Source organism: Phaenicophaeus curvirostris, chromosome 13, assembly GCF_032191515.1.
Source record: "Phaenicophaeus curvirostris isolate KB17595 chromosome 13, BPBGC_Pcur_1.0, whole genome shotgun sequence".
Classification (NCBI taxonomy): Eukaryota; Metazoa; Chordata; class Aves; order Cuculiformes; family Cuculidae; genus Phaenicophaeus; species Phaenicophaeus curvirostris.
The window spans coordinates 19,271,147-19,297,491 of NC_091404.1; the positions used below are offsets into that span (position 1 = coordinate 19,271,147).

The 26,345-nt window shown below is 39.4% G+C and overlaps 2 protein-coding genes across 2 annotated transcripts in view; both read right to left on the reverse strand.

The window, feature by feature from the left end:
- Positions 1 to 442: 442 nt before the first annotated feature.
- Positions 443 to 9,982, reverse strand: APOOL (apolipoprotein O like). The gene is made up of 9 exons (XM_069867548.1): positions 9,956 to 9,982; positions 7,846 to 7,950; positions 7,127 to 7,246; positions 5,590 to 5,644; positions 4,715 to 4,813; positions 3,536 to 3,627; positions 2,191 to 2,277; positions 946 to 1,102; positions 443 to 716 (listed from the first exon to the last, which is right to left on the reverse strand). The coding sequence occupies exons 1-9, from the start codon at positions 9,965 to 9,967 to the stop codon at positions 619 to 621; spliced, it is 825 nt and encodes a 274-aa protein (XP_069723649.1). The 5' UTR covers positions 9,968 to 9,982; the 3' UTR covers positions 443 to 618.
- Positions 9,983 to 13,569: 3,587 nt separating this feature from the next.
- The window catches only part of LOC138726109 (connector enhancer of kinase suppressor of ras 2-like), a 162,393-nt gene continuing 149,617 nt past the window's right edge, over positions 13,570 to 26,345 (reverse strand). The window contains exons 20-24 of the mRNA XM_069867549.1: positions 19,315 to 19,385; positions 18,505 to 18,608; positions 16,579 to 17,086; positions 16,047 to 16,246; positions 13,570 to 15,585 (exon numbers count right to left, since the gene is read on the reverse strand). Of these exons, the coding sequence (XP_069723650.1) occupies positions 15,370 to 15,585; positions 16,047 to 16,246; positions 16,579 to 17,086; positions 18,505 to 18,608; positions 19,315 to 19,385 (1,099 nt within the window). The 3' untranslated portion in view covers positions 13,570 to 15,369. The remainder of the gene's footprint in view (positions 15,586 to 16,046; positions 16,247 to 16,578; positions 17,087 to 18,504; positions 18,609 to 19,314; positions 19,386 to 26,345) is intronic.

A 26,345-nucleotide genomic window follows, 5' to 3' on the forward strand; every position in this document is an offset into this window, starting at 1 on the left:
AATACACAAGAAACACGCAGGACAAGAAGTTGTTTCCACTCACCTTAGTGAAAGATGCAAACAACAGAAAGTTACTTTTTACATTGCCAAGTGATTTGTTTATACAAGCATTAAAGATAATGCTATTTGTGTGATAGAACGAGTGACTTTTTAAAGGGTACTCAGACCAGTAATAAGTTGTGCTTCATTCCAGAGCCTAAACATAAAAGGCAAAGAAGCCTCTGCAAACCCCATCCATCACTTTCTCTTTCAAATCAATGAACATCTGAGCTGAAGCATAGAGATATGTTTCCATTTTCAAATAGCCTTTGTGAAGTGACATTTATTAACAAGCTTGGCACAGAGAAACCTCACTGTGAGAAGACACTGACAAATCTCATTTTCTCAGTGTCTTCCTAATGACACTGACAATGAGTGAATTCTTACTGCTTATAAATAGTGAGAAAAAAATATTCACTAAACAGAATCAAGTAACTCAATAATATAAATTGGGATATAAGAAAATACCTGATTATATGATACCTCACAGAATATGCATTGTAAGGATTATTCCTTCCCTTCTTCCCTCCCCCTTATCTGTAACATTATACTTTGCAAAGATTTGTAAGCAGACTCGTCTCAGCTTCTGGTACTGTACATATCCACATCTTCCGGGCTGGACTGGCCATGGTCCATAAGTTTTGGATCAGGCTTAAATTTTGGTGTCTTCACTGTTTCTGTTAGAGATATAAAAGAAATTTAATTAAATTAAAAAAAAGATCATAAACATATTTGAGCTATAGGGAAAAAAAAGTTACGGTGCATTTTAAGAATTATAGTAACAATATGCTGTGACAGTCTTCTCCACTTTAAAGTGAAGGTAACTACAAAATTAAGCCAAGTAATTCAGAATTTGCCTTGGATTTGCAAATCATCCTGTGATTACACTTGACATTTTTAATTTACCTGATGAAGGCACTGCATCTGCATGACTCCAAGATTCTACTGGAGAAGGTTCTGTTCTGTTAAATGATCTTGATTCAATAGCAGACACAGGTGATGTACCAGATACTTCCTTCTTTTTCTTATCTTCTTGTACAACTGATTTTGACTCTTTCTGCAGCTGTGAACCAAACATTAGTAATAAATTAAAAAAAATACATACGGGTATATGCTTAATACTTTACTGCAAAATGCAACTTTCGAGTCTGGAAGCAAACGACAACCATAAACTTAAAGCAAAATACTTCTAAATTTTAATATGATTGAGAAACTTATTTTCTTTAAAAAGAGGAAGAAAGTAAATCGCTGCGCAAAGCTTAAACTTTACTCAGGGAAGTACAATTTTTGTCAAGGGTTTCTAAACATCCACTGGAGAAAACCCCTTTCAGGTAGCAGAAACATGTTTCACTCTAGACGTACAAACCCAAATTCCATACGTAATTTACAGGAGGCTCGCATTCCCCTCTGCTTAGCGCTGGCGAAGCCTCAGTTGGTTTACTATGCCCTATTATGGCCACTCCACTTAAAAACCCTCAACCCAACAACACAAATCCCCCTAAAAACAGGAAAAGGAGACAGAGAAATTAGAACAAGCTCAGAGGAGAACAGAAATTGCATAGGACAGCCTGCTTTATAGGAAAAGGTTATAATAGAGAGAAGATAATGTCACGAACCACGGTAAATTTTCCATATGCAACAGGACAATAGAAAGAGGCTACTGACCATTTCTTCCCTACGGCTGCAATGAGGACAGGACAAGTGAACAAAGCCAGACATGGACTATTTATATCACAGGGTAATGAAAACAGACTACTTGGATTGGCTGTGGAATTCTCTTCACTGCCAGGTTTAAGGATAAGCCAGTCACACTGACTGTAATTCTGCATGCCTTTCTCTCAGACTCAGTGGCCTGCTTAGGACCAAAGCCTGAATTGGAACAGATTGGTTTTGTCAAGAACAAAAAGGAGCTACAAGAGAAACTCAGTATTCTCTTGTGCATCTTGCACATATCATGGGACTACACAGGGGCCCTCAATATCTACCAGTCTGAAAGGTGTAACAAATATCACACTAAAATAACACTGAAGTTACAAAAATATCAGAGGGGTTTCTGCACCTCACTTAATCAGTGATCTTAAACAGTATCAGCAGAATCGTACTTGGCTACTTTGCAGTCCTAAGGTACAGGCCTTACTTCAGAAAGCCTACCTTGCTGACGTCTTCTTTTTTAGCCCACAGCGATCGCACAGCTTCGTAGCTTTGATGGCTTGCAGAAAGTAACTTTTTCCCTGTTACCTATTTTTTTTAGGCAAATTAAATTAATGACAGCTTTAAAAATACTGAGACACAGACCATTCAAACAAAATGCATCTTCCTTTCACAAGAACACACTTGACCCCACACAGACATTTCAATCACTTGCTTTTCAAAATCTAGTGCATAGTTCTCTTAAACAAAGCAAACCCTAAATAACGTTTAGAATGGAACTAGAAATCCACAGGCAGCATTCACACGCTACAAGCATGTACTCAAAATGAAATCAAAACCTGATCAGCAAACAGTGTTTTGGCAACATTGGCACAAAAGACTGGTAGCAGTGTTAAAGGTTCCAAACTTGTCTCACTATGTCGGAAGTGATCAACGACAGTTATGTAGAAGGAAAAAGCCCCAGAAGATAAGCTGGGCCCATGATAGTGAACTTTGCTTTACAAATGGCCGAGTCCTTCAGTCTAGTTTCAAAACATATTTTATACTATGGCAGTAACTGGGGGGTACCTTTACAGATGCTCTACAGAGACAGAATGCTTCACAGCTGCACCTACAGAAAACTCTGCAAAAGGTGATACTTAATGCATGGATATAAAGAAGGGATCAGCTTCCTGAGATAGCAAAATGAATTGTAATGCTTCACTGTGTGTTATGACCTATCTTCCAACCCTGACATTTAAGTCTTATGATGACAGGCCAAGAAATTCCACCACCTCTGGAGAAGAACACGCTTTTCTAGCTAGGGAAACACTGGAAAACTACAGGGAAAGAAGAGATATAGACTTTATATCCCGCTGTCCAATTAACTTCTTGTCTGTACACAGTGCTTTTCTATACAATTCCTGCACATAAAATATTAAGAATAGTTCTGCTTTTCTATATAAAAATCTAAGATATATTCTGATCAGGTAGACAACTGCAAGATGGCAGTAACTGGAAAATGGAATTTAACAAGAGATGCAATTGTAGAGTATCTCAAATTGCATATCAACCAAGTTTGGCAAGGCTTTATTTATTATTTACCTTTATTTCAGCAATATAAAATACTCTTTTATTTGAGAAAAGAGGATTAAAAATTGAGAGGCTATACAACTACATTTTTTAACTCAGTCATTTTAATCATTTTTTATACATATGTGATTAGCAGCTGTAATGCACTCTAAGTTTTAATGAAGTCAAAATGAAGCATGCGAGTTCTGACCTGCAGGCCCAGGACGCTTAATTCAAGTAAAATGGGAATGCTAAATTCACTGTTGATTCAATATTAAAGTACAAGTAAACCTACCTTAGCAATCACCACTGACTGAGCCGGGTAACAAACAGAAATTCCTAAAGTAGTAAGCCCCAATGGATAAGCAATTTTCTTAAATCTAGAACCTGTATAAAGCCAAACATTTCAAATAATTAGATGCTAATGAAAACTAAAACTAAGCAGTTGTATCAATCACATGCAATTGTTTAACACCTAACCATTGTTTACATCAAACTTATCCCCATAACGGCTGGAGGAGGGAATACAGAGTGTGATTATAGTTTAGTACAGTCACGTTTGCAGGAGAGGCTGATATTCTGAATGCTCATTTATTGGATGAGAAATAACCCCTAATGAGATTTTTCAGTTCTGTGAAAAATTAGAAGCAGCAGTTCATTTAGGAGCTGCTGTGGTTCTTCACTAGTTCCGTGTGCATTGTCTTGAGGACACAGGCTGTAGAATTTGGAGCAACCAGGAGCCTGAGAATTAAAGCCTTTGTTCAAAGGTGACAAGAGCTGGGCCAGGCTCAGGTTCCTGTTTGTTGACAAGGAGCCCTTATGGCAGAGGAGCCTCAAGTCTGAATCCTTTTTTCAGATCCATCGACCAAAAAGTAACAGGGATACAAGAAGACTGCTTTTACTGATCTGCCCATATTTTAACCCATTTACTCTGTGAAATAATGGAAAACACACTCGGGTATTACAGATTAACATGGCAGGTTAAACCTTATTCCTTTAATATTTATCTCGGAAGGAGAGGCAGCTGTATTTATTTCTTAAATTATTTATTTGGTTTCAAAGCTACCAAACCCATGCCTTCCAATGGGTATTCTCTTGTACCCACTTGTCACATGACAACAATCTTTCACCTCTTCCCTTTAAATTCCCTTAGTTTTCACAATATTCAGTAACCTTACCTGTTAATTTTTCATGTTGAAAAGTAGTAATGAACAAACTCAAAGAAGTGTCCTGCTTCGAATTTCTGTTGATTCCACCATTAAAAACGACAATACAACGCTGCTCTGTCTATTAGGTCTTTACCAACTTATAAAAGAAGTATTTGATAATGTCCCCTCAGGTTATCAGAAAAGATTTTTTAAAATACTAGTTCCATAGGTATTTTCCTGTTTCAGAAAAGCCTTACTGGCCATTAAAAGCACTAAAATACATACTAAATATTCAACAGACCAATAATGAAAGTAAATGCCCCTACCTTTTCTTGCCAGCACTACGCCAGCGAAGCCCGATATTGTAATTACACCAACTTTGGGAAGAAATTCTGGTGGCGGATTCTTCAGGTAAACATAAGCATCTTAGAATTAAAAAAGAAGGAACAGAAGAAACATTAATCCTTTTATTTCACTCTTATGAAGATGGAAGTAAAATTACGACTATCCAAAACTAATAACAGGCTAAGACTGGGGTTTTTTTCATTAATTATTCTACAGTCTGTGCTAGACAGAACAAGAACCATGGTCCTCAAAGCACAGCAACAAAACCAATGCTTTTTCTTATTAGGTATTTTTTTATGTTTTGTAAAATGTTAGTCCTTAATCAAGGAAAAGGAAAGCATGGGACTAAGTTTTGATGTTGCTATGGGTTAATACAGATTGAATGAGACAATCTTGGAATCTCTCAATGTACTATTTTTATGGAAAGCAACTTATGTTTGTAGTTTCTGATACTGGACTTGAATGCAAATACTGCTTGTAACTTGTGCTAGAATTAAGAAAATGACAAGCTGCTGGATTTCCATCCTTGGAATGTTCAAGACCTCACTGGGCAGAGACCTCAGCAACCTGCTTTGACCCTGCTTTAACCTATGTAGGTGCCTATGATTTTAATAACAAAGCTAAAACAAAGGAATGAGGCATAGTATTTAATTGGTTATTTCTCCACCTGAGAAGAGAAATTAAACACCCCAGTGCATTAACAGGGGTCACAGCTGCTTCCCACAAACACTTGCAGAAAGTATTCCAGTGCACTCCCCTTTCTCCCTCCTCCTCTGCCTGTAACTAGAATTTGCTCTTTCAACCATCCTTCTAACAACAGGAAATGCTCAATTCAGAAATAACGTGACTTGCCTACCTTTTCCAAATTGAATTGAATCCAGTATTCCATTTTTAACAAAGAGAAAAGCATCCTAAAAGACCCAACACAAACAAAAAAATTCTTAAGTAAAAAAAGGAAAATAATTGCAAGACTAGATGTTTTCAGTACAAAACTACTTGGTTGATACATAGAGCTCAGCACAATGAAATAAAGAAGTATTATGGTTTGTTTTTTTAAAAAAAAAAGAACAAACCAGATCAGTGAACTTTACAGTGGCTGTGCTGAGATCTATCTCCTTTTTGACTATCTTTTTTAAGTCTTTCATCCATATTTAGTTTAAACACAATATAGTAAGATCTCTTTAAAAATTGACATCTTGGGAACAAAACTGTAGGGTAGCAAAATATCTGACCCTCAACTGTATAACATAAGAAATCTCAATCACAAAATACAATCTTCTTCTCTGTAGAGAGATTTATCCAGTAAAACTGATTTAGTTTGTAAAAATTATGCTCGGTTTCACTACAGAAAAGCAATATTGGTTTGGTCCAAGATATGTGCTCAACCAGTTTGCATTACTCCCTTTAAACTGGTCAATTTATTTAATGACAAGATTTTCTTTATCCAGAAAAAAAATTTCTCCCGGCCTATTATTAGTGTCATTGTCCTCAAATAGCTAAACAAATTAGGTAAATACACATTCTTTAGGAGATTAATGAAAGATAATGTCATCTTGAGTTATTACATCAAAATATTTGTTTGCAGTAACAGAACTTGTACCACCAGAGGTCACTGCTAGCCAATCTCTGAAACACTCACTCGATGGCTAAGGGCATGGAAAAATTGATACAAATTTATGACAGAACTATTTCAGTTATGCAAATCAGTGATGAAATTTTCACAGACCAATGGAATAAAAATTTACAAGAAGACACTTCTTTTTCCTTGCTTTTTTCAAATAAACAGATCTGTTTTGTTTGTAAGAGAACAGTATAATACAAGCATAAAATTTCTTATGCTACCAATAACCAGGGCAAAACGCTGTCATTTACCACTGCTCAGGGAATGGAGACAGGCATTGTATCTTCTTCTATGCCTAGAATATTCAATAACAGAGTTGCAAGGTATTTTTGATGACGAGTTAGTAATAGCCTGCTTCAACATTTATATCAGAGGCACTCAGTCCGTCTCTCCTCAAGTAAATCAGGAATTTCAACCTGCCTTTTGGAATTTCAGGCTCCTAAATGCTATGGAGTTCTGCTAGCAAGGATTTACCTACATACTCTTGCTACAGAAGTTAACCAAGAGATGCTCTAACCCTGACATTGTGGAGTGGCCTAATCCAGTTTAGCATTGACTTAAATGAACTTCTTTGAACTCATTGCCTTTTGATTTGGGAAACCAGGAGAAGGCAGAGGTTCCCTGTTACAAGCACAGCAGATTAAAATGAGAGAAGTGTTCATTTTTGTAGCTCAAATTACAAGGAGCTACAAAAATCTCCAGGGTTTTTCCAGTGTTTTAGTCTAGTGCTTTGTAGGAAGTGCAGGAAGCTTTGGATGCAGGTATTTCTTACCTTGCACCATCCAATGTAGCGGCTGGTTGTCTGTCTTACTGAAGAAAGCTGCTTTTGCAAGTGACCAGGCTGTTCTTCAATGTATCTCGATTTCAGAGGAGGTGGACAGTAAATTGGAAGCTGGAAAGAAATGCATAACTGTGCTGCAGGGCGATACCTTTGTGTACTGATTAGTATTTACACTGAGCAGCGTTTTTGAAGACAGCAAATCCTTAGCATTCCCATTACAGCAAACAAAACCTCTATATCAAATTATGCTCTTTTGTATTTACAAACTTTACACAAGTGTGACTGCAGGGCAATTCTCTAGAAATGAAAACTGAAAGCGCTCCACAGGTTCTAAGAAGTTGAATTATTGAGGATGATAAAAATATCTTTTATTCAGAAAAATAGTTTGTAGACGCATGCGTGCATTACTATAAATTGTACAACAGAAAAAGACTAATATCAGTAAGCATTATATTCTTTTACTTTTTCTAGGTTCAGTCTGGAAATAACGTAATAACAAAAATGAGATAAAATTTTACTGACTTCCTACTGCGACACTTCATGTTTTACTTGTGCCATGGGTATCAGCTATTTAGGAGGTAATTTTTATTATCATGCACTACTTAGCTACGTATTGTATTTACTGAGTAATACAATTCAATGGAAGAAGATGGAATCCTGCAGATTCTTCCAGTATTATTTTACAGACTCACAGACAGTAAGATTCTTACCTGATTGGGCTTCACCAGGTGACCTTTGGATTCCCTTTCTGCTGCAGCATGTACCGTAACACAGGCAAACGGCAGAGCAGCAGACACAGCCGCCAGCTTCGCCACCTGGAACAGACAAGAAAAGCAAGTCCTAGTGCAGAAAGGAACATTTCACTCCAGTAAAGTCCATCTTTTACTACTGTGTCATGCTTCATCAAATTTGAGATTAAACAAGTCACTTCTAAAACCTTTTAAAAATGATATAGGTTTTTAGAGACCTCTGCCTTACAGAGATACCTTCTATCTATCTTCTTTCTCAGATTAAAATGGTGAATAAAAAGCTAGAGCCGGGCTGGCTACACCAAAGAGTACTTGCTGTTTTCCCTTTTGGTGCCAAATGACCACTTAAGCATCTCAGGAGAGAAGCTCCTAGGAGGCTCGGCCGACTCCGTAGTGTCCGAGCCCGGGAGGGCAGCTCTCCCACACCTAACAGCCCCAGGGGACAGAGGATGGCAATAACCACCACACAATAACTGTCTTCCTGATAATGCAAAATGTCACAGCCCAAGCTGCACAAGATTATCTAAACAGGACACCTGTCCTCAAAGAAAAATCTGCATTTTTAAAGCATTATTCAAGGGAACTGTTTAAAATGTATCATAAAGCAGACAGCTTATTTCTGATGCCACCAAGAAAAGGAAAGTAAATTAGAGTGAGAAACCATGAAGAAGTTAGATTGTTCATTTAACAAATGGGATTCATTTGTTACAGAAATTCACAAGGCATTTTATAGCGCGAAACGTAACAGAGAAAGCTATAGCAGGAACGATGAAAGCAGCCTGATTCCTGACTGACAGTAATTGCTTCACTTTGGGGAGCCTGAAGACAAATGCACACTGGTTTAAAATCCAAGAGAACAGCTGTACTGTGGAACACCGGTGCCAGCGCAATTATTGCAAGGCACGAAGTTTCACTTTTTTCTACTGAAATCGCAATGAACCAATGCGAAAGGAAAGCAACATCACCTTGACTATGTAAGAGTCTGTCCACATTTTCTGTCCTCTCCCTTTATCTAATGACGAGGTATATTAAAGAGGCTTCAGTTAGCTAAATCGCTGCTTCTTCTTCCAATTATTTTATTAACATGAATTCAAAGAACCTGATGCGTTAAACAAGAAAAGTCACCTATTCTTTAGTTAGGGAAATTAAGAGATATTTTATGAAGGAAATCGTCTTTTAAAAGTCACTGAGAAGCAAGAAATGGCAGGATCATATTGTTATACCGAAGACTAGGAGAGAAGTACAGAGAAAAACACCTGCAACAAATCTGAACCATAAAAAATGCTGGAATTACGTGGTAAACCAGCAGAATGACTCCAAGATACTAGTCAATAAGTGATTCAAACAAACAAAATGGTCTCTTCAGTAAATTAAAGAAATATTTTTATTTAACTGAAAGAGTTTAGTCCAACACCTGTTCTGTATTTCACTACTAGTTCTGCTTTGATCTGAGTTAATGCTCTGACCTGAGCCCTACAGAACTAACGCAAGAAAATCACTTGGTCCCTCATGGCAACAGACCCAAGTCCCAGCAGCACCCCAGGAGGGGCTGCACCAGGAGTGGGGGCACCCCAGGAGGAGCTCCCCAAAGGAGGGGATCCCCCACAGGCGTGCGGTCACCCCAGGACAAGGTTCCCCTCAGGAGCAGGGTCACCCTGGGATGGGGATCCCCAACAGGTCTGGGATTCGACCAGGAGGGGCTGAACCCCAACACGGAGATCACCTCCAAGGCAGGACGCCCCCAGGATGAGCTCCTCCCAGGACAGGGCTCCCCACAGGACAGGGCTCCCTCACAACATGGGGCTCCCTCACAAGATTGGGCCCCCCCAAAGGAAGGGGTCATCCCAGGCCTGGAATCGCCTCAAGGACGGTGCCGAACCCCACGAGGAAGATCGGCTCCATGGCGGGGGTCCCCACAGCACGAGCTGCCCCGGGACAAGGGCTCCCCCCCCCAGCCGCCCCGCCGGGAGCCGCACACACCTCCCCCCAGCTCCGCCCGGAGCCCCCTCAGCGCCCGCAGCAACCGCGCCGCCCCCCGCCGCTCCGCTCCGCTCCGCCCCGCGCCCCTCACCTCGGCCGCCATCTTAGCGGCAGCGCAGCGCGAGGCGGGGCCAAAGGGAAGGGGCGTGTCCGAGCGGCCATTCCGCTCCCTCCCCTGAGGCGGGCGGGGACTGCTCCCACGGGGTCGGGGCGCACAGCGAGCGAGAGGGGATGGCGCCGGGGAAAGCGACCTGGAGTTGCCCGAGGGGAGGTTTAGCCTGGGTGTCGGGGGCGGTTCCTTCATGCAAGGGGCTGTCGCGCGCCGGAACGGGTGCCCGGGGCGCTGGTGGCGCCTCCATCCCTGGAGCGGTTCGGGAGCCGCGTGGATGCGGTTTGGTGGTGGAGCTGGCGGCGTTGGGTTTCATAGAATCATAGAATCGCCAGGTGAGAAAAGACCCACCGGATCATCGAGTCCAACCATTCCCATCAGTTACTAACCCGTGTCCCTCAGCGCCTCGTCCACCCGTGCCTTTAAACCTTAAACCCGTGCACCTGAGGAAGGTGCCTCAGCCCCCTCCCTGGGCAGCCTCTGCCAGCGCCCAATGACCTGGACTCCGTGATCTTTCCCAACCTAAACAATTCCATCATTCTGCGATTACGGATTCACTTCCATTCATGAAAGCGCAAATCCCGCCTGTCACCTTTTTAAAGCAAGAGGTGAGAGAAGAGCCCAGAGCAGAACAATTTCCCAAGGGCCACGAGAGCCGCAGCCGAGCCCTGGGGAGGCCGGGCTGGTGTCTGTCTGCGGCTGCTTTTCTTTATTCCAGGTGTTAGAGAACACACACGCACACAGACACGGAATTTAAGTGCAGATAATTGGTTTATTGAAGTCCAAATTTACAACAGAAGTTTACAAGTCTTTTTTTTTTTTCTTTCCCCCAAAACAAAAGCTTTGTTTGAATTTAGGAAGAATAAATGTTCTTTTTAATAATGTACAGACTATATCTCTTAAATAAGTTAATATCTTTGAAAAAAGAGCAATATGTTCCTTTTTTAATGTTGCAGTGCAACTTACAACTTACACGTCTGTGCAATGTACCATGAGGTATATGCCCAGTGAGCAACACACAGTGAAGTTTTCCATTCATAAATTTTCATTGTAGACACACAAAAAGTTACCAAGTTAATCTGTGATAGAAAAAATGCAGCCGGGTACAGTAATTCACACAGAACTCATCTGAAAAGAGGGAAAAAAGAAACCTAACGTTTGCTGCCTATATAAACTATTGGATCATCTCTTGACATAGACGAGTATAAAATTAAAAATACTGTTGTGAAACTGAAGAAATACTGTATTATCCAGGGGTTGAAACCTAGTTTTACCTCTACGGGTCTACAGCGGTTAATTTTCTCTCTCTGTAGCATCAATGAGCTGAGGGACTTTACTACGGAATCGGTAGGGCATCTGCTCATAAAATCGCTTTGGCGAGGTGGTGGTTATAGAAAAGTTGCAGAATGCTTGTAAATGGTGATAGAACTCAGATGTTTTCCCTGGCACGGACAGGTGGTTTATCAGTACCGCGCAGTTCATCTCACAGCTGATCAGAAAAACAAGGCAAAAAGATGCAAGATTACTAGTCCTTGAAGCTTTGACGCTTCATACTTCTTAAGATGGCTCTAAAATACTGATTTTTTTTCATAGTGACAGAAAACATATATTTACTTTAGAAAGAACCAACCACAACATAACTTTGTGATAATAACAGTTCTGCCTCTAATACATATATACATACTGCTTGTAAACAAAAAATGCCCACAGGTCATGGAGTCTCCATGATTTTTATACAAGGCGCTATAGATTTATTTCTTTGTTATTGAAAACAGTCCTAGTGAAAGTTTGGTTTATAACCTCCTATTGCTACAGAAACAGTAAGAATGTTTATATTTACAAAGAAACAAAGACCATGGAGACCCCATAGGGTTATTTGCTAAAGACTTGAAGTTAGTGGGGTATTCAGAATACACATCGTCAGCATGTTTGGGTTTAATTAACAGTACAGGTTGAACACCAGCAGTACGATACTCTAGTGCTTTGGTATTTCAACCCCTGAATATACAAAGACATTACTACAGCCTACTTCACAGTTTAATGCAAGTAAAGTGCAAGCCATAGTACAAGGGTGTCATACGTTTTCATACATGTAAGCATTATCTAAAAAAGGCTCGCTATACAAGTTTTATTAGCTACTTCGGTAAACTAGACAGAAGTCACCTATGGCCCAGCAATTAATGGTCTTATAAGGATATTTTCTTTGTAATACAGTATGTGTCAAATGTAAAAAGTTTATTAATACTAGTGCATTTCTCTTATGTCCTAACCTGTAGTCTTTTCAGATTTTTAAGCTGAAATCTTTGTTTCTCAGTAAAACAGAAGTCTTAACTGGTAACAGGGTCTTACTGGTATTTTGAACCAGTGAACAAGATTTGTTAAGACAAATTTGTTTCGTGATTGCTAGTGAAAAAAAAATGCAATAGAGTTAATATGTATAATGTGGCATCCTTTAATCTGCAGCATTCAGACAGACGCATTTACTGTTAGTAAAAAGATCTGTATTGATACCCTCACCAGAGCCCGAGAGTGAACAGTGTTCTGGAGATGTGAGGACAGAAGCTGGCAGGCCTGCCTGGCCAAACACAGTTTATCAACGTATTTCACTGTTTTTACAATGCTCGTTTCTTTCAAATACTGCCCATGTGGTGGCATTACTGCATACAGCAAAGTCCCTAACTGTCACCTTTAATGCTTGCATGTGCTTAGTAAGCGTAAACGTCTGTCTGGCCTGCATTAAGAATGAGCATGGTTCTTTTCCTGAAGATAATGACAGGCACTATCTGTCTGAGCCTATTTATTACTTTCATTAAGAGTAGGTCCCAGGAGTATGTCAGTTAACCTAAAAACTGACAAAAGCTTGAATCGTATTATTTGTAATCCTCCTTCTGAACATGGAAGGGTGATAAAAACTGTAAAACAGAGAAAGTAAGCTTTACAAAACTGTTTCCTCATATGTTGGTTGTATCAAGACCAGAGCATCGCCTGCCTACACAGCAGTGAAAGGAGTTTTGCTGTTTCCTTCCATGGAAATATGTTTAAGCTCCTGTCTGTGCATTTAGGAGGCTTGCCTTCAGTGATTCTTAATAAGAGAGTTGATTACTGAAGGCCAAATGTGCCTTCATGGAGTATGTTCTATCCAAATGTTGTTATGCAGTTATTGCAGTGATGCCGTGACTCAGTTTCTTGTGTGGTGCAAAGAGTTCAACCAGTTCAGTAATAACTTCCTTAGTAATAACACCTTGCATTATTGTAGGCTATTGCTTGTTTAATCACTGCATCTATTCTGATTCAAATAAATGCCAGTGCAAATGAGAATAAAACCCCCATCATCTGAGTTGTGTTTCTTCAGCTGTTGCGTTGGGTTTACATGCCAAGGTTTTGGTAGGAGAGGGGCTGCAGGGGTGGCCTCTGTTCCTGAAGGACATGCGAGGGACCCCATGCGGGAGCCCGGGAACAATGTGAGGAAAGAGCAGCAGAGATGAAGTGTTATGATCTGACTGCAACCCCCATTCCATATCTCCCTGTGACGCCAAGGGGAGAAGGAAGTAGAAAAGCTGGGAATAAAGAAATGAAATTGAGCCTGGGAAGGAAAGGTGTTTTTTAGAGTTGTCTTTGTTTCTCACTACGCAACTGTATTTTTCATTGGCAATAAATTAATTTCCCGCAAGTCATGTCTGTTTTGCCCATGATGGTCAGTGGTAGGTGATCTCCCTGTCTTTATCTCAACCCGTCAGAGCTTTTCCATCATATTTTCTTCCCCCTGTCCTGTTGAGGAGGGGGAGTGAGTGCATCTTGGTGGGCATCTGACAGCCAGCCAAGATCAACCCACCACAGCTTCTTTGTGAAGACCAAACTAAACAAATGGGATACCTTTCCCCAGTTCCGGCTTAGAGAATAATTAAATCTCTTCCTGGGTACTAGGGCCTCATTGAGATATTGTTTTTTTCCTATATGATAACAAACTGTATGAATTTTACAGTTCTTGGTGTAGAACAGACAACTAGGTTTATCTTGGGGAAAAAGTGATCTGTGATTGTCAAAGTGAAATGACATCAGCTGTATTCACACCCTTTTTGGTCTGCTCTCTAGAAATATTCTAGCAAGCACAGACAAAGAAAATTGTGAATGGGTGCTTGAAATTTATGTTCAGTAGCATTCACAGCAATCCTTTTTTTTTTTTCCTCCCCCAAGAATACAGGTATTTTCTCCAAAATCTGATTCTTAGAAATCATTCTCATCCAGGCAAGGAAGTGAAATACACTGTGTGACTTGTGTGTCTTCCCAACCCAATCAATACAGATTGGTTTTCAAATGATGTATTGTATAACTTTACCCACTTGCTAATGTACACCAACAGTTAAAAATTATTGCCAGACATTATATAATTTTGAATAATTTCCTTAGCTCCTGATGCCAGTCTATTACAGAATTTAATTGATTAGTTCAGGATTTTTTTTAAAACTTAATTCTCACCCTTGGAGCATCAGAGCTGTTTGGATTTTGTGACTCACAGTCAAGTGTCACTTAAATTCACAGTGAAGAAACTATGAAAACCTGCCGTGTGTGTCATATTCAGCGCAGATGTTTTTTCTTTCACCATGAAATACTTGAAATTATATTAAAATCAGTTTAAGTTGCAGCATTAGTGAACAACCAACATTGTTCTACTCATATCTAAGCTCTGTGCCACACCTGCATGCTCATATTCGCTCGTGAAGGCAGGCACAGTGTGTTACAAACACAGTATCGAAATGACATGTACAGAACGCCCATAGGGCCAGACTGGGAGCGATTTGCTAGATGTACAGTGTACATTTTAAGGCACACTATAGGGATTGAGTTTACATTTTGATAACTCTGTCCTTTTATTTGCAAAGATGGTCACTACCTGGAAATGTTGCAAAAATAAACCTTCATCTCTAAGAGTGGCCAATGCCTTTATGTTGTCATTTTGTATTTTCCTCAAGAAAAAAATGCGTGAAAGTGTGAAATTTAGGGCATTTTAAAAGTAAATGTCAACTGCTGTGTTACATTTTATATATATAGATACATCTCTTTATATACCTAAATATATAAAATGATTGTAGGAGCTCATACTATAAGCTTAATTTTAGTACAGTACTTTAAATATACTGGTATTTATTTTCAGTTACACTTCTGCACTGCTTCTTTCTAATGCAGAGCTTGATACGGACATTGGTTGATAATAGCAAACAAAAAAAATCATAAAGAATCTTATTGTCTTATCATGCAATGTAGTAGGCATCCTGTGGCGCTATTCTCTTATCCGACTTATTTACAGTACTGCTGAGTACATTAGCAATAAATATTACAGTATTTGTCTTATTTGATTTTTCATGGAAACCCAGCATTGGTTCAGGATACGAGTCCTGTCACACGTGAGTTTCAATGAACGAGTGTGTGTGTGTCAGCATTGGTGCTGGGGCTGCAAGTTCAGAGGCTCCGTTTTGAGATTTCACAGCAGCACTGTACTCACAAATGTCCAGGAAAAACTCATAGTTCTTTAGTTTCCAATCTTTAAACTTCTTGGATGTTAAGTTGGGATCATCCAGAAGGCTGTTGATAACTGCGAGGTCCCCTTCCTTCGCCTGTCAAATTCCAGAAAGGCACAGTACAAGTCAAAATGAAATCATAGAATCACAGATTTGTTTGGTTGGAAAAGAGCTTTGAGATTGAGTCCAACTGTAAATGTATGCCACATTTTGTAGTTCAGCACTTAATTTCTTCTTTCATTTTAATGCAAAGTGCTAGGGAAACTACTATGGACGCTTGAATCTGTTACCTGTTCAGGAACTAATACAGCTTAAACTCTTTGACAACTCAGTCCTTGGCACTCTCTACAATAGGTCTACAAAGAATGCCCAGTGTATATATATACGTATATGTATTTTCTTTCCTTAAGGTGGAACAATTTTTTATTTTGGATTTTTAGTTCCTTTAGAACTTAATTCTAAAGCTATAAAGAAAGCCTCATCCATGGAAAATGTTAAGAGATGATATTTTTACTAGCTGATATTGCTCATACACAAGATTGGTGATAAAGCCTTACTTTTAAAGTGCTCTTGAGAACTCTGATGTGGTGAAGCTTTTCATTGATAACTGGATCATTGCATCGCTTTACAAAAGACTTGCGGAACTCTTGCTTGGTGGAAGGACGCTGTTCTCCAAAAGCTGACAGACTGGCTTGCTCCAGAGATTTGTATAGCTCTTGCAGACCATCTGTATTCTCTACAGTTTCTTTTGTGTTTTCTGAAAGAAAATAGATAAAGAAGCCTAATAACAAACCTAATAATTCAGAGGAAGTCTCAAAAACTAGCAAGCAATAATGCAAATTCATGTATAAAGTAACTCTGTAATGCAGTCTTCCAATTTTTGTTTTATCAAAAGCAAAACTGTTTGGATCAGCCCCAAAGCTATATTCTTGGTGCTACATCCAAGCGTTGTAAGTGCAAACTCCTGTGCAGCGACTGACCAATTTGCTGACATAAACCAGCTGAACCACAAAAATAATGAGAATAATGGAAATATTGCACTGCCTCCCAGTGGCAGAAGAGATGATCAGAACATCTCCAGCAGCTTACCTTCTGCGCAGAAACTATTGTGCCTTCTAATAGGAACTTTCTCTTCTAGTTTGTCATCTGTTCCTTCTATGGACTTCACGCGTTCCTTACCCCTGACGTCTCTGTTTCGGGGAAGGCTTTGACTGCGCTGCTTCTGCGGCCTGCCGTGAGCACTGTGCCCCCGTGGACACTCCACCAGGGGGAAAGGCCCATCCTGCTCGTAATTGTGGCGTCTTTGGACTGGTAGCGTCGCTTGTCTTCGTTTGTCCAGTGACATTCCAGGCCGGCCACTCATGTACTCTGCATCAGGAGGAACAGTCTGAAGAAAATGGAGCCCTGAACTGGTTAACGGAGTCTCTATCAGGTCCTGCCAGGATCGCCTTTCTCGGTAGGGAGGTCGGCATCCTGACGAGTGTGTGCTTCCTGCTGCATCTTGTCGAGAGTCCTCGGCGGAAGAATGAGAATACGTTGATTCACTTGAAAAGTGTCGGCCCTGTTTGGCTTCAGGGAATGGACTTGAGGAATTCACCTGAAAAGACACAAAATCATCTGACTATAAGACAATGTTTTGACCAGATCTGAGAAAATGACTGTAGCGCAGCACGTTACATGTCTACTAACAAAATGGATCGATGTGTGAGTTTTGATATGTCATAATATGAACCTCTGTAAACAGAACGTGACTAGCAGTGAGATCTTCTAGGCCAGTGCTGTGTTCTAACCACTCCCTATTCTTGTTTTGCACATTCTCTGCCCCTGAGCAACTCCTGCAGGAAAGGCCAGTACAGCACTAGGACAGGTTTCCTGAAGGACTGCCCTGTTTACACTCAGTCCAGCTGCGTGCTGTGAAGACATGAAAGCCCCTAGAAGAAACTGTAATTGGCTTTCCTTTCTTTCTTTTTAAGGGAATAAATATCCGGCCAAACAGGAAAAAAACTAAACTTCAGCACCCAGGAAGATTTTGAATTTTGGTGGGGACTGCTGAACTTCTCACATTAGTTTAATTAGTTCTACTGGGTCTGTGTATAGTTTTAATTCAAAAATAAAGAGAAAGGCAAAAAAAGTGGAAAAATAGAAAGGTAGGGGCTTAACCTGTATCCCAGTTGATAAAACAGCATCACATGGGTGAAAATCAGTCTGAACTTCACCCATGTGATGCTGTTGTCTCAGTCAGTCTGTCTTTGGTTCTGGCTGTGTGAGGATCGTGTCATTCACGCTGAAGAAAAATCTGAAAGAAAAATAGAGAACGGTCCTATCTGTTCTTGGAAACAGATTGATTATCACAGCCTATGTTTGTATGTTAGAAATGTTCTTGTTTGCTTCTAGAGCCTCTTTTTTCCCCTTGGTTCTCAAAATCTGTCTCTACACAATATTTTAGAAGTATTCTTATGAGCTACCTCAGATCTTATGACACTAACAGTAAATACTGCCACTGCTATGGTATGGGACACAAGGATTCATTTTGTGAAAACCTCTTGCCTCTAAAGATATGTTCTTAAAAAAAAAAATGTTTGTACTGAACTGTGATTACTGCACGAATGTGATCTGATCCTAATCTCTAGCATCCAGTATCCAATACAAATACTTGAAAAACAGTCTCAGTTAATACAAACTATCCCGGTCACTGCATTCTTTTCATATTCTGCAACAAAGTCAACATTTGAATATTCGGTTCATATTATTAGCTGTAATCTCCCAAATCCTACAAAAAAGGTCATGTTTACAGTCTGGTGACGTATCTGTGTAAGGAGACATTTTCCTCTCCTTTTGGAATTGCCTTGTTACAGAAACATTCAGTTTATAGCTTATGAGGAACAGCAATTATTTCTTTCTTACAGTGAGATGTTTGTTCTGCCCTTATGGCAATTAAATATTCCAAACCCAGGAAAATGCAAATCAAGGCAGTTTTTGGTGACATACTATCAAAATACAATATTCATAACTCACCGAGGGGGTTCGATGATAGGTGTCACACAGTGTTGAAGAGCCTTCCTGCTTCAAGGTTAAAGAGCCATCGATGTCATCCTGGTCGCTTTCACTCCAGTAATCTGCTAACAAAGCATTCCAGGTTTCACTCGTGCTTTTCCACAGGAAAGCAGGTCCCATTTTAACATCATTAGCATGCAAAGGTAGACATTTCAAAGTCACCTGAGTGGCTTGGCAGTCCCTAAGGAACAAATGTCTGGTACCTGAGATCCACAGATAGGTAGAACCTTCAGATGGCTGGTGTTATGGAAAGCAGGTTACACACCTAACTCCCATTGGACATAAAAACCAGCTTCTGGCCACAGGCTTTCAAAGAGAAACTTCCTTCTAGAAGCCAAAGCAGAGCTGATCCTCACCACTTAATTGAATTATGTTAGCATAGCAGGTTTCAGCATGGGTGGGACCTGAGCTCAGATGCACCAACAGTTCCAAAGCAAATATTGAGCTGAGTTTGGGACGTCTTCACGGGCTGTAGGGTGATGAGCACACCTGTGAGCTGGGAGATCATTCCTCACCCTCAACCTTGTGTTCTCTTTCTCACTTGTTTTAAGTATTTCTTAAAATTATTACTAAGGGTTTTATTTTCTTTAGTGGTGGCACCAATTAATAGAATTCTTCAAGAACATGGATTCTTATACAAATTGATATTTTAAAAGATACGGCACTTATGTTAACAAAGAAGACGGTTCACACATCTCTAACTTTGTTCAAATAATGAACAGATGCATGTCTTCTGCCCTCCTCTCCTAATTATAATCTCTGAGGCATTACCTTCGTCTGGGTGAATATCCTTGTCATCAGGTGTATAGCCAATTGCTGCGAGACCCAAACGATTCATCCACCTAATCGAACAATAAAATATGGGGGAGAGAGATAGTTAAAAGAAGCACCTAGTGTAAATCTGAGGGCATAGACATTCTTAACATTTGGAGAAGTCAGAAACAATGGCTAGTCAAAAAACTAAACGCTGTTCAGGCTGCTAAAATCCTGATTCAGATGAGTTCAGTGGTTAATAATTTTAAGTGAATGGTGTTCCAGGTCATGTACAATGCAGATGTGCTTCTGGACTCCGGTTCGTGTTGTTGGAGGTTTGCCTAGGGGTGTATCAGACTCATTGCTTTTTCTTCTACTGCCTAGAGAACTGAAGAATTATGACATGAGTCTTCCCTTTGTCATCAGGAAAACATGCAGCACACCTACTCGTGTGCAAACTTTAGCAGTGACTGAATGTAATTTTTAGAACAGTCAGTGTAAAACCGAGAATGTCCATCTCTGCCTCCACCTCAAGCAGAAACAAATCCTCCCTCAGCTGCATCTGCAAACAACTTGTGGAATGGTTTCTACAGACGTTGGGTAAAGGAGCATGGTGCATTTATTTCGATTGCTACTTCTACTGATTTCAAGAACTTGCCTGAATTGCCAAAATACTATAAAATAAAATAGAATTATGATAATAATTGTATGAAAACAATGTTAGGAGATAAGATGCATTAAATTTGTATACTCGAAAAGCAAAAACAGGCAATGACAGTATTCCACTGATTATTTGTAGTCAGCATTCATGATACTGGTGATATAAATGTTTGAGGTTGTTAAGCTGCAATATCAACTTTATTTTAATTTGATATTTAGTATAGAATTTCAGGTTTCCACGACAAGACTTGGTATATTGAAAGCACTTCAATATTTGCATTACACTTTAGATGATCTGTTATTTTTCTTTGTCCCCAAAGTAATTAGTTTGATAAAAAATAAGGTTCTTTGTTTCATTAGGAAGCTATTACAGTTTATTTTGGGGAAAATACCTTTAGAGTTTTCTTTATTTAAGATTACTGGATGTGTATACAACCTATAAATAAAGAGAGGAAAAAAGAAAACACACAGAGAGGAAAGTCACTTCTTAATGTTCAGTGAATGGAAAATAAAGAATCAACAAGGAAATATAACTAAAGAAAAATGCCCATTTAACACACATCTGTAATGACTGGGGTACACTCGTAAGTATTACTGTACTCAGTGACTAAATTATTCACTATGTCACTGATTTCCTAGTTTATTGCACATGTTTCTAGAAGCAGGTTGATTTTCTTTCTTAGCGTTGCAACATAAACTTTCATAATAATTAAGTTCTTGGTTAATGTACCATATTATGACAAAAACCTCTTTCAAAGACTTCAAGATCTTCAAGGATGTTAATAAACAATACATACTACATCATAAGGACAAGTTTTTGGCAGATTAAATCAAGAAAACTATTCAGTGTAATTCTTTCCCATTTGTACCAGGAGAAGAGCTTTGCTGGCTGTCAGGGAACGCATTATGGCCCTAACAGCACAGTCTGCGGAGGAGAGTGTGCACAGCACAGGGCAGGGAGCGAGGGAGTTCCACTAGAACTAGCCCACAGTCCAGCGTGGGTGGATCTCCTGGCCCAGGAACACTCTGTGGCTGCTCAGAGCAGTGATCGTGATCTGTAACACTGGATAGAACACTGAGTCACTGTGTGGCCTTCAGCGAGTCGTTCTACATATCTGATGGCTTTCATAATTATCCAGAGGGGAAAACAACATTCACATCTTTCTCACAGGGAATTGTTATAGGTTTAATTTACTTGCAAAGCTATGAAAACATAAAGAACTGTACAATGATATTGCTTTGCTTTTTAGTATTAAAAGAGAAAGGAGGAAATTGGAAATAAAAATGGAAATGATGATTAGTTGTCACAAATATCAGCTGCAGGGTTCGGACTGCTTATAGAGACGCTTGTATCAACATGTCAATAACTCACTGTTATCATTAAGGGAGTACAATTTAAATGGATTAGTAGGTTTACTAAAAAGCTTATTTTCTACAGTGCTCGCCAGCATAATTCCATTCAACAAATGGCCTGCTGAACACTTGACATTTGCTTCTCTTGAAAGGCGTATTCTTTATTGCAGCAGTTGAAATGACATCATACCCTTGCTCATGATTAAGCCTTTGTATCCGCTATTTTTTCAATAGTTGTTCCTGAATTTCTAAACTCATTAGCATTGGAGCAAAATAGTTTGAGTCATACTTTACCATATGCCTTTGGCAATTAAGCAGAATGCCTCAGCGACTTCAGCTAAGGTTCTGCTTAAGCAGCAATGATAAATTAGGACTCATTACCATTTTCAAAGTTAAAACATACACAGCCATTTTAGTGGTCAGGGTATGGAAATTTATATTGGCTTACGCTTCTTTCTAAATTTATCTTTCTGCTCATTGTTAATCTGAGGGTTTCAAATCTAGGTAAGAGTCGAAGCATGAATGTTAACTTTCATGAGAACAGGGATATTCCTAGCACACACAGAGCATCAGCTTTACTCATATGGCCTCAGTGTCCAAATCTGGACTTGGCAGAAGGCAGCCTTCCTTCCCCGAAACTCCTAAGACTTTTCTCTTCCAAAGGACAAGATGATCCCCAGTTATAGCTACAAGACCTTTCTTCCCCATTTATCACAATTCAGTTAGCTTTTTGCCAAGGCAGTGAAAAGGGTTATCTGATGGCATTCAGAGGCTTATAATGGTAAAATCTCTTCTGATAAAAGAAAAGGAATCTCAATCTTGGGCTTGTGTTTTTAGAAAAAGCACAGTAAATGTTTTCGAGGTTAATCAGGAGTTATGAAAGTGCTGAGATTACAGATCCTTTTCTTACAGTTCAAGTTTTTTTTTTCTCCCAAGGAAATGCAAACTCAGTTCAAAAGGAACACTGCAAACTTGCTGAATTTACTTGATAAGCAAACTACTTTGGTTTTATTAAGAAAATAGGCAGTCAAAGTTATAAAAAATTCTCTGTGGAAAGCCTGGCAACTCAGCCATTTGGCTCTGACCCGTGCCTTGAGTGCCTTGGAGGTTTCAGGCAGGCAGTGGGAGTACGTGTCAGATTTGGAGTCTGTAAGGAACGGATCGCTGCGCATTTAATTGGAGGTCATGCAATACAGGACTATCAGCTACACCTGACAAGCAGCTAGAGTGAAAAAAGCCCAGGAGCTCATTTGTCTAATTTGGTTTCTATAGCTGTTCCCCTAATAGCTTTTTAAATTTCACGGGATCACAAAAAGACTTAAGTTTTTCTGGCAGGTATCTGCACAGCAATCTTACATCTCTGTACATCTTGTCTCCCTGAGGCAGAAAGCTGGAGTCCTCCCCCTCCTCTCCCGCCCCAAACCTTGCTTTTTTTTTCCTTTGATAATTTCAAATACTCTTTTCTTTTGGTAATTAAACAGTTTCACGTTTCACTATGTTTGAGTCTAGGCTACTCGATGAACCGCAGGGTCTGCAGTCTAGATAGAAATTAGCTGTGATGCACACGGGACCGTGCTAAATATCCAAAAGCTGCTTTGTTACAAGATTTTACCTTCAGTATTGTACAACCCTCCAGATCTGTCTTACTAGGGATGTTGTAGCAACCTACAAGGGACCCAGAACTGTATTAATTATTTTTAATTGCCTGTACCTTACTGGACCAAAGGCAAGCCTCGAATAAAGTCATATAAATACATAAGCAAGTTTTGAACTTTGTCTCAATGATTTAAATTCTAAATAAATCAGGCTTGGCTTTAATTGATTCTGGGGACTACAAACAGGCACAGTTGTCATCGTTTCTGGATAAAACAGAGCTGTGTGGTAGGATGTTAAGTTAAATTTACTGAGATAATGCTGGTTAGTACCAGGGGTTTACAGCCCAGGGTCTCTTCTGGGAGTCTGGTTCTGCTCCAAAGCCTGGAAAGCGATGAGTGCAAAAGCACCGAGGGCAGTGATGAACTAAGTAGTTGTGACAATAATCAAAACTTGATACTGAAGAGTGAGACATGCTTGAAATACTTGGAATTGTCAGGAGTCAAGAGCACATTCTCCTGCTGGAGAAATGTTGAAGAGTGGAAGAAGGCAATTAACCAAACTAAACCAACTTGGACAATCTCAGTAATAATATATTAGAGAATTATTACATTTAGTGTGGGAGAATAAAAAACAAGACAAGAGGGTCATCATTTTTAAAAACAATAGCTGCAAAAGTCTTTAAATTTTAAGGCTATAGTTAAAATTATTCCATTAATCCATGGAGAACAGCACAGGAAGTAGCAGGTTTCTGTAGTTCAAATAAGTTTTAATTGCTAATGTCTTCAATGCTGGATGCACTTATTGCACGTACAAGATGTCTGGTATATAGAAGAAACAACTTAATTCAGGTGAAAAAGTGATTAATGGATATATCCTGAAAAGATACAAATTCAAGGAAGAGTCTACCCACGTTCACTATTTCTTGCTGTTAAGTATTCCCTTAAAAATGAAACCAATGACATACCGAGGCATTAAAGGGTAAAATAAATAAATAGCTATGTATTTCTTGCATCTTTTCATCAGCTAAAACTTGCACTTGTTTGGCATCTCAGGTTTGTGCTCTGAACGTTCCAGAGCAGGATTATATCTTTCTTTGCTTTTGAGATTGCATCTACACTTGATGTTAGTTGGTTTAAAGGAAAAACCAGAAGGGGAAGTTAAATTTGACTTATTCAAGTCGTCTTTGCCTATTAAAGTATAGATTCCCTTGAACAATCTGTTTCATCTGTGGAATTTATTCAGTTCAATTTATATTTAATTTCTGGTTAAAACCTTTGTATTATATTTTTTTACATTAGTGGGATAACTGGATTCCAGAATTCACTGTGAAATTCTTTGCAGTACAGCTATATTTTGCAATTGATTCTGTATTTGTTATGCTAGCTCCTTTTTCACCAGTCTTTCTTAGTGGACACTTAAAAAAAAAAAATCAATGTTTCCCATTTCAGTTCCTAAGGTATATTGTTTTTGCAGTTTTCTAAGGTTGTACAGGTAATATCTCCATGTAACTGAATAAAGGCTCCTGTAATAGATATGGCTGAACTGATGCCTTTATTTTCATCAACACAAAAGAAGCCCCAATACATAACTGATGCCTCACAAGTAATGCCGAGCAGAGCCTTCTCAACGAGCTCTTCTCTCCAAATATGTCAACTCTCAGCAGCCTGTGTTTCTACTGTTTTGTCACAGTTGCTGGAATTTGTTAAGCAAAATCATTCACGGGATAAACTGTGAGTACTCTCCGATTCGATAATTTGACATGACTGTGTTGATCTTGTTTCATGCATTGTCTTCTTAGATTTGTCAGGCTGGAAAAATACGAAAAAAGCCCCAGACAGCTAAAGAGTTGACAAGTGAGCCGTGGCAATTCATCCCTCTTGGTGTGTGCATCTATTTCATGCACTTAATGGAAATGTTGTTCTTTAGTTAGGTTGTTATTTTATTTTTTTAACTTTACCCTTTCAGTCAAATGCACAACAGCACCTTTGCGGGAAGGAGTTGGGTTTGGTGGGGGGTTGTGTCTTTTCTTTTTTTGTTTTTGTCTTGTAGATTATAGAAAAAAAGTTTGCTACTATAGCAAACAAATGAAATAGCATCTTACTATGTAAATCACAGAATCATACAATAGTTTGGGTTGGAAGGGACCTTAAAGATCATCCAGTTCCAACCCCCCTGCCATGGGCAGGGACACCTCCCACTAGATTATTTTTAAAAGATCAGATGATTTACTTGTGAAATTGTTTAATTCTACTTCCATGTGTTCTTAAAGAAATCAGATCAAATACTTGTTAAATACCTGACTTATTTAATTATGTATACTATCTGTTTCTTTACTAAAAACTTCAGGTTTTGCAGTGTTAACTAAATATCTCCAGTGTAACATCATATGAGACTGTAATGCATGCGCATTTAGTACTAAGCGGTACAGCACTGTAATCACAAAATCCACTACATTAAATGCAGTTGAACTGTGTGACTCCCACAAGAATGATGCCAAGTCACAGAGGTATTATTTACAGCAGAATTTGATTAAATTAATTTTGTAATTTAAAGTAGTACAGAAAGCCAATGCAAATCCTAACTCGTGCGCCTTAGGGATAAACTGACACCTGCAAGCTAATTTGGGTTGCATATTGGATAGCGGCACTGGTGTATTGCAGCCCTCCCTGAACTCCTGCAGTGGAACGCTGCAAGCCAGGGGCTCCCCAAGGGCATTGAGGAGGAAACGGTAGTTCACAAGTCTGTGAGGAGTAGCCCATAAATTGTAGAAAGGAGGAGTTAGGTGGCTAGCCAAAAATGAAGACTTTCAGCTCTGTACTAGTGCTTTCTGGTGTGGTATTTTCCCCAGACCGAGCATTGCAGCTCTGCTGTTGCACTGATCACTCCCATGGACATCACCGTTTAATCCAGTCTCTAGGCCCCCAGCTGACTCTGGTCAGAAATTGTTTTACTTGTGCTGCAACTCATGAGCTCTTATGTGAGAACAATAAATTAGAGGAGAGAAATGGCCTCGGGCATGAACTATTTTTTCTGGATTTGAAACACGTTTATAGGAACATGAAGGAAGAAGGGAAAATCTGCTCTTTATGTTTACTTACAACACCACTGGGAAGCTGCATTTCAGGGATCTCTATTGGAAAAGTACCTTTCATATTCTGCAGAATGATCTTGCTTTTCATCAGGGACTGAGGAGTAAGAGCACTTTAATAAAGTCCTTGGCTCTATTTCTCAATGAACTGTTAAATTAGGACAGACAGATCTGACACAATCACTCTCCTGCTCACTTCTCCAAGAACTCTTATTTAAGAGAGGCAATGTCTAATAGAGGTACATATCTGAAATCTTTACTTGCCAAGATCTTTTCTTAGGTATTATCTTATTTATAAGTGAAGACTGCGAGTGAATTCAGCTGCATTAATACTGGCCCAGCGTCTGAGCTG